We start from the raw sequence: 7,958 nt of genomic DNA, 5'->3' as shown, positions 1-7,958 counted from the left end.
TTCACAACATAACTCAGCTCTGGTCAAATAACGATAACATATTGAAAGCATCCACAATTGATCTATAAAGGGAAGGATCATGAAAATGGTTTGAACCAGCTTTAGTAAGTTTGTAATGAGCTATCATGGGAGAAGAAACAAACTAAGTTTGTAATGAGCTTGGTCTTTTGTAAGAGACCTCTTCTTTGGGTTAAAAGAAGAGAACCACCAAGCATTTATTTTATTTCGATACTAAGAAAATAGTCTAATTTTCCCAATTGTTTGAGAGAAAATTAGAGAGAAGATAAGAAATGAGTATTTGTACCACACAAACAGAATTGCCAATAACGATTACATCATTTACATAAACCAAGATAGATACAATGTGCTTGTTTGCAACATACACAAATAGGGAGGGATCACATTTATTGCCAGCAAACCTAAGTTGAAGAATGGTATTCTCAAGCCTATGAAATCATTGACTCCAAGCTTGCTTGAGGCCATAAATGGCTTCATGTAATGTGCACACCAGAGATTTATCAACGACTTCAAATCTTGGTGGTTAGGTCATATAGATAATTTCTTGAAGATAACCATTTAGGAAATCATTATTAACATCAAGTAATTCAATTCCCATTTATTTGTTAGAGCAAGAGTAATTACCAAGTGGAAGGTAAAGAGGTTAACAAAAGAAAAAGTCTCATTAAAATCACAACTAACATCTTGATTAAATCCCATAGTCATTAATTGGGCTTTATACTTGTTGGCAAAACCGTTGACATTCTCTTTAATCCGAAATACCCATTTACAACCAACTGCATGTCTACACCGGGAAGCAAAAAAAGATTCCAGCTTTTATTAGCAATAAAAGTCTCAAATTCTTGTCTCATGACAGCCAACCATTGAGAATCAACTAGAGATTGTTTCATAATTTTTGGTTCACAATGTGCCAAAAGAAGAGAATGATGAGTTTTAGGTATGTAAATACCAGACTTAGATCTGATTTGCATGAGATAGACATTTAAGGTTGTCCTAGGAGGAGAATTTAGAGTCTGAGATGATGAAGTAGACAAAAGATCTTAAGATGTAAAGGAACATGTAGAAGGAGGAGATGATGAATTAGAAATATTAGGAACAACAATAGTAGGTTCAAGGGTTTCAAGAGAAGAATGAAAGGAAAAATTGGCACTAGGAAAAATAACAAGAATAGTGGTAGGAACTAAACATTCAACTTTGGATGAATTATTAGAATGAGAGGTAGAGAGAAATAGGTCACGAAAAGAATATGTCGACTCGTTAAACACAACATCCTTCGAGATATACAACCTACCATTTGGAGAGTGTTAGCACAAGTGACCTTGGTGTATGAATTTGATGAAGCATGTGTATGAGATCATATGAGGTTGATGAATAATTGATAAATATTTGTTGATGATCGAGCTTCTAGTTAGTTGAATCTGCAAAATGACATGAAGATAAAGAAGCTTGAATGTTGTATTGTATTCGTATACTATATGACATAGGTTAGATGTCGTTTTATCTTAGGTTTTTAACAGGTAAAAATGTCTGCTGCATATAGTTTTGGTTTGAATGTATTCAATGAGTTGAATTGTTATTCAATCGACTAATTTCACTTAAGTCAAGTGAAATCAACAGATTGTACGGACAAATCAACTTGTTGAATTCACTTATGATCAAGCTATATAAGCTGGTTTTTAAGAGAGATGAGTAACAAATTGAGATTTTTGAACGTGAAAAATAGTAATACGAATTTTGAAAACTCTCTCTCTAGAATACATAGTGTGCAACTATTGATTGAAGATCTTGCTTGATATTGGAAACATTTTTGCTTGGTGGAAGCTTGAAGAACATGTGTTGATTAATTGTTTTAAGCTTTTAATACCAATGAATTCATTAAGAACCACTAGTGTAGAACCACTAGAAACATTGATCCTGAATGTAGAAATCAAATCAAGAAAAAGATAAAAGTTGGAATCTATGAATCAAGGATCATGAACCAAGTTTTGATAGCAAAACTGAAAATGGGTTTGACCAAATTTTTGAATCTTTGAATTGCAAGAATTCATAAAGGAAAATTATAAAAAGTCAAGAAACATAAAAAAATATCTAAATAAAATTAGAAGACAACAAATCATAGAAAAAACAATGATTAATAACATGAAATTTGTGTTGCACCGAAAATCTGTAAAAATGGGTTTAAAACTTGTAAAACTAGAACTAGAATCTGTAAAATGCAGAAAACCCAGAACATGAATTGTAAATTGAATAAAAGACAAATGGAAAAATAGAATCCACTCAAAAGTAGTAAAATCAAACAAAGAACAAAGAAGAGAAATGAAAATTTGGCATTGAATTGAAAGCTGAAATCTAAATACAAGAAAAGAGTTCAATCACTATGGGATGGCTAGCAAACTTGCTCACATTGTAGTCTAGTTCCCCTCCCTCCTTCGAGCAACAACACCTCAAAGACTCCCAAAAAACTAAAACTAAAACTTTGAATTAAGTTTTATGCACGCGCGCGCGCGTGTGTGTATGTCTGTGTGTGTGTGTTGGTTTTGTTTTTATTCTACTTATTATATCCTATTTAAAGAAAATAAATACATGAACCAACTTAGACTTCTAGAAGACAAATTCTGAAAACATATTTATACAATGTATTTCTACTTACATGGTCTCCTAGGTAACTAACATAACTCCTCTTTAACTTCTTCTTGACTTCTCTAACTTCTTGCTACTCATTCCATGAATCCATGCAAGTCAGCTTGATGCTTTGTCCATCCTTGCTACCATCTTGGATTGGTGATGTTGACACTTTAAACTTTGCTTTTGGCTGTTTTTATTCTTTTACTTTGCCAACTTTCTAGGCTTCATGTCTTTAAATCTCATCTTAAGCTTGTTGGACAAAACAATTAAAGCTCAAATTAGTCAAGTCAAGAAGGTTAAATCAAAGATAGAGTCAAAACAACACGATACTAAAGTAGTCTTAAGATCAAAACCCCTTAAACTAGAATTCACTCTAAAAACACCCTTTTTAACACATGTTCACTAAAACAAGGATTTTTAGAAGAAAGAATGAAAATACTCTAAAAACAAAAAATAAGGAAAAGAAAACCTCCAAAAGAAGAGCTTCAAACTACTAGAATTGTGCCTAATTTATCACTTAACACACCCCTACACTTGGAGGTTTGCACTACTAGGCAAAGAAACAAGAAAACAACAACTAAAGACATCTCAACAGCATTGAAACATCATCTACCAACTAGCTGATCTTATTTTTTTCACAAACCAACCACCAAAAGTAGCTTCCATACCTCATAGCTGTCAAAAACACATCAAACATGTTAAGTTAAACAACATTCAATTAAAACTCAGCTTAAATCAAAATTAAAGCCTCACAAGAGAATGTTTCTCTAATTCTCTCATGCATATATGGTAAGTGTATCACTGAGCATACTCTTGGAAAGCCTCTAACATCCACTACTTATAATCAATCATAACGCAAGAACCATTAGGACTTTATTTAAAGCTTGTAATGCAACAAAGATCAAGTTTTGAGATTGTTGAGCAATAGACAAATTGAAGGTGAATTGAGTAACATAGGCATGGGGTTGTGGATGAGGCATGGTATGTTTACAGGGTGGTGTCAATGAATTTCATAAAGGACATGTCTAAGAAGAAGGTCCATGATGTTCATAATGTTGTGTTGGGTGTATATTAGAGTAGGGAGTATAACGGGGAACAATATAATTAGGGTCAAAGTGGTGATAACAATGAGCAACAATGTGACCAAATCTGTTGCAGACCTGACACTAAATTTTACATGACCACTAATTGAAAAATTTATAAAAAAATAAAAAAAATTGAAAATTCCACAAAATGACACGTGGCATGTACGGAGACGATGTTAACATTGACTTAACGGCAGGGACCAAATTGAACATTTTAAAGAATTAGAAGACCAAATTGAACCAAAAAATAATAAGGAGACCAAAATGAACCAACCCAACAAATTAGGGGACCAAAATGATAATTAAGCCATTATCCAATTTTTAATAATCACTTATTACAAGAGTCAATCGAATAATTTGTTCATAAAACGTTTTTAAATAATTTTTGAAAATGATCTAATATTTTGTATAGAAGCTATGATGACTTATGCTTCTTAAACATAGATATAAAATTTCTATATACAAATGAATCCCACATTTAGTCACTAAAGTTATATAACATTTAATGCAATGTCAACAAAATCTTCAAGCAACTTCAGATCATGTCATGAAGTTGATCAACTTCATCAACATACTTATCCTTCTTTTAACGCAAGCAATATAAATTTACAGAGATTATCTTACTAGGGACTTGTGTAGGCAAATAAGTTATATTTTAGGTTAACTCATTTTCAACTCAACCAACCACCCTTTCAATTTTTAATGTTTAACCAAACAAAGATTGAAACCATTATGAAAAAAGAGGGAAACACTGTTTTGTTTGCAGTGTTGCAAAACTCAAGGTTTGTACTGTGTAAGTGTAACCATTTAATTTTATCATGGGACCAGTAGTTGCAATCTCACCTAGTGATGCATTCTCTGAATTGACCCTTTCTCTGTTCTGAAGTTCACATGAACGACATCAATGCTCCTACCCCTCCCCAATGTTTCACGCTTTTCTTCAATGCCTTACCCTTTTATGTCATGTCAGCCATAGTCACATGCTCACAAGGTATTGCTATTCATATTAATCAACTCAATAAATGAGTCACCCATCATAATATGCTTAATACATTAACTTTCCAAAAAGGAAATAAATAGAGATTTTCTCCAGAGAAATCTGTCATCAAAATCTTACGTCTCCTTTTTCTTTATAATATGTTTTTTTCTCTTTTGGGTTTTAATTAAGAACTGATATTTTATTGAACAGAAATATCATGTGACAGAATCTAAACCACTCTGCTAAGTGCTGTAACTGTTAGTACCATTTTATGTATAAGAAAGTAAAGAGAACCGTGACAACTTATAACCCTTCGTTGATACTACACAACCCTTTTTTATGTGCCTATGGTTGCATTTTCCCGAGTGGTATATCTCTATTTAAAGGAAACCCCATTTCTCAACTTCCCCAATAGAAGCTATCTTGTTCTTCTCCAACAAAAGAATCTACCACCACTTCTCTCTCCTACTCATGAACTCCATGTCTTGCCAAACAACATTCACATGTCTTTGTTTCTTGTGAAAAAAAGATAAAATTATTTTCAACTTTTTGCTTGGAGTTGCTTCTCCACTAACCACTGCTCCTCTTTATCCACACCCCTAGAATTCATCATCTTCTACTAGCAGCTAAATGCTAATGCTCTGAAAGAAAACCGAAGTTCTACCTCCTGCTGCTCATAAAGATCACATTCGGACGCTTCCCACCATTTTTTTTTTCCAAACTTGGCCATGAATCCCATGACCCTCTTGCTCCTTTTGCCTTTGTTCACTCAGTTTTTGGAAGTTGAGCCTGCAAAACCCAAGCTTTCAGGGAAAACCAGGTTCCCCATCTCACAAATCAGTGTGATGGGCTTTGTTTATTGTGATTTCTGCTCCAACAACAGCTTTTCCGGACACAGCTACTTTTTGCCAGGTGATAACTCTCAATAAACCTCTAGTAGAATGCTTTGTGTGTAGTGTTTTAAGTTGGAATGTGCATATGAACGAGTATTTGAATGTACGAAATGGTTAGTTTCTTGCAATGTGATAAATTATGACTTGAATCTTCCTCAAAAGTGCTGTTTATGTTTAGTGTTTAGTAGTGTCTCCATATGTTGGATTCTGTCTGAAAGATGAACTCAAAAATATGTTTTTTGGTACTAAAGAAAGAAAGAACTGCTTTCCTTTTGTGTTGAGAAAACAATTACTCTCCCTAAAACAGAAAGAGTTCAAATAGGGGTGCATCTTACACTCTTTTTTCTTGATAATTATGTCCATGCAGGTGCTGAGGTAAAAGTAGACTGCATGTTCAAAGCACTCTCAGAGAAAACTGCAGAACAGATTTCACTTTCAGTTAACAGAACTACGAACAAGTATGGGATGTACAAGCTGGAAATTCCTTCAGTGGATGGTGTGAAATGTGCAGAAGATTCTGCAGTTGTGTCTTCATGCCAAGCAAGCTTAATAGGTAGCTCATCCTCTGCTTGCAATGTTCCTGGCTACAGAACCACTTCTAATGTGATTGCTATCAAAGCAAGAAAAGCGAATCTCTGCATATACAGCTTCAATGCTTTAACTTTCAGACCATCCAAGAGGGACATCACCTTGTGTGGTAATTAAAAGAACAAGCTTACACAAGTAGCCCTAGAGCTTGGTCACTTGTGTATACATACAAATTTCAAGAAAATAAATGAAAAAAAAAAAAAAACTCATATGTTCTCTTTTTGAAGCTCTTTTACTGCATTATTTGTCTGGTAATACTGTTTTCATGTTAGAGAGAGTATCATGGAAGTAGAGTTTGGATGTGAGAGATAGTTCCTTTTTGATTTATGCAGTTGATTAGGTTTGTTAAAATGTACTAGTAGATGTATATTGTACAGAGCATGTAAGTTGTTCAAGAAAGCAACCCATGAATAAACAAGTTATTGTTATGCATAATATATTTCCCACATGGATAAACACTTTGGAAAAGAGAAGGGAGAAGGAGCACATGGATCAAAATAAATGGGGCAAATCTTCAGTTCAGATCAATTTCTGCATATGCAATTTTTTTCTGAAAAAAAATGTTAACATTTCCTGGTTTGGTTTTGTAGACTAATAGTCATAAAAAACCCATCAATTCTCTATTAACTATGCCTCAAATTACTACTTGCTACCTGCTAGTAGACAATTGATTAATAACAGCATTCTATGAAAATATCCAAAAGTGCAACACAACTGAATCCAAAATTCCTAGTGTTAGCAGGATCCTTCTCCATCACTTTTAAGATTTGCCTCAATATCATAGAGCAATTGTTCTCCATCGCTTTTAAGATTTGCCTCAATGTGTCATATCATAGAGAAATTGTTCTTTGTCCATTTATATGTATACACGGGCCCTCAATCATGATGCAACTTGCTATTAACTCCAGAACTCCGTACAGAGAATATGGCAGGTAATTATCAAATATTGTCCCTCTGGTCCTTTTTAATCTGCTATACTGTGGAAGATAATTGCAACCAGCCTAATCAACAAAGGATAATCAAGAACAATGCCAAAACATACTTCTAACTTTTCATTCCACTCTTACATTTATGGCAATAATTAAGGAATGATAGTTCTTATTGAAATTTAGGGTGTTTACGGATTGAATATTGAATGATTCGAATCACATCTATTTTATATCTAAATAATTGGTTAAATTTTTTATCCAAATCTATTTTTTCAGCAAAATTAGTTTGAATATTTTAAAATCAAAATCCAAATATTTGGATCAAAATTTAAATCCAGTCCAAATATTTGGATCAAATTCAAAATATAGAATCCAATTTTTGTGAAAGAAATTTAAATTGATTTTTTTTAAATTTGGTTAGAGTTGTCAATTTGGCTCAACCCTTACGTGGACTAGGGTCAAAAAGGCCCACAGGACAAAAAAGCCCTCCATTAATGAAGTCCACAAGACCAAAAACCATACAAAAACCCTATGGGTCAAGGTCCGCCCATCAACTTTCTTCTTAAACATGAAAAATATATTATTTTTTAAAATATATTATTAAACTTTTTGTCGTCGGCTCAGGGTCGACAGGTCTATTCCTCGTGCCACCTGACCTCACACAGTCGGGTCATCGAGCCCACCTGACCCGTTAGGGTCGTCGACCCTGCCCGGTCTGTACGAGTCGTCAGGCCGACTCAACCTGTCTGAGGATCGGGTCAACTTAGCCTATCTAGGTCGTTGGGCCGACTCAGCCTTTCCGAGTCACCGAGCCTGCCCGACCCATCAAGGTCGTCAGACC

At 34.1% G+C, this 7,958-nt stretch overlaps 1 protein-coding gene across 1 annotated transcript; it reads left to right on the top strand.

Annotated features, from left to right (window-relative positions):
- The first annotated feature begins 5,150 nt into the window (after positions 1–5,150).
- Positions 5,151–6,623, top strand: LOC114175083 (Pollen Ole e 1 allergen and extensin family protein). The gene is made up of 2 exons (XM_028059842.2): positions 5,151–5,619; positions 5,968–6,623. Exons 1-2 carry the CDS (start codon positions 5,436–5,438, stop codon positions 6,303–6,305), a joined length of 522 nt encoding a protein of 173 aa, XP_027915643.1. The 5' UTR covers positions 5,151–5,435; the 3' UTR covers positions 6,306–6,623.
- The last annotated feature ends 1,335 nt before the right edge of the window (positions 6,624–7,958 follow it).

The sequence above is a fragment of the Vigna unguiculata genome, chromosome 1 (genome assembly GCF_037176805.1).
Source record: "Vigna unguiculata cultivar grain cowpea cultivar isolate G323 ecotype 2 chromosome 1, ASM3717680v1, whole genome shotgun sequence".
In the NCBI taxonomy this organism is placed as follows: Eukaryota; Viridiplantae; Streptophyta; class Magnoliopsida; order Fabales; family Fabaceae; genus Vigna; species Vigna unguiculata.
This window is presented reverse-complemented; position numbering and strand designations above follow the sequence as displayed.

Bases quoted from the DNA above. Each gene is read 5' to 3' on its own strand.
- LOC114175083 (XM_028059842.2), top strand. From the start codon at position 5,436: ATGAATCCCATGACCCTCTTGCTCCTTTTGCCTTTGTTCACTCAGTTT. The intron at 5,620-5,967 runs GTGATAACTCTC...ATGTCCATGCAG, and splicing joins ACACAGCTACTTTTTGCCAG to GTGCTGAGGTAAAAGTAGAC.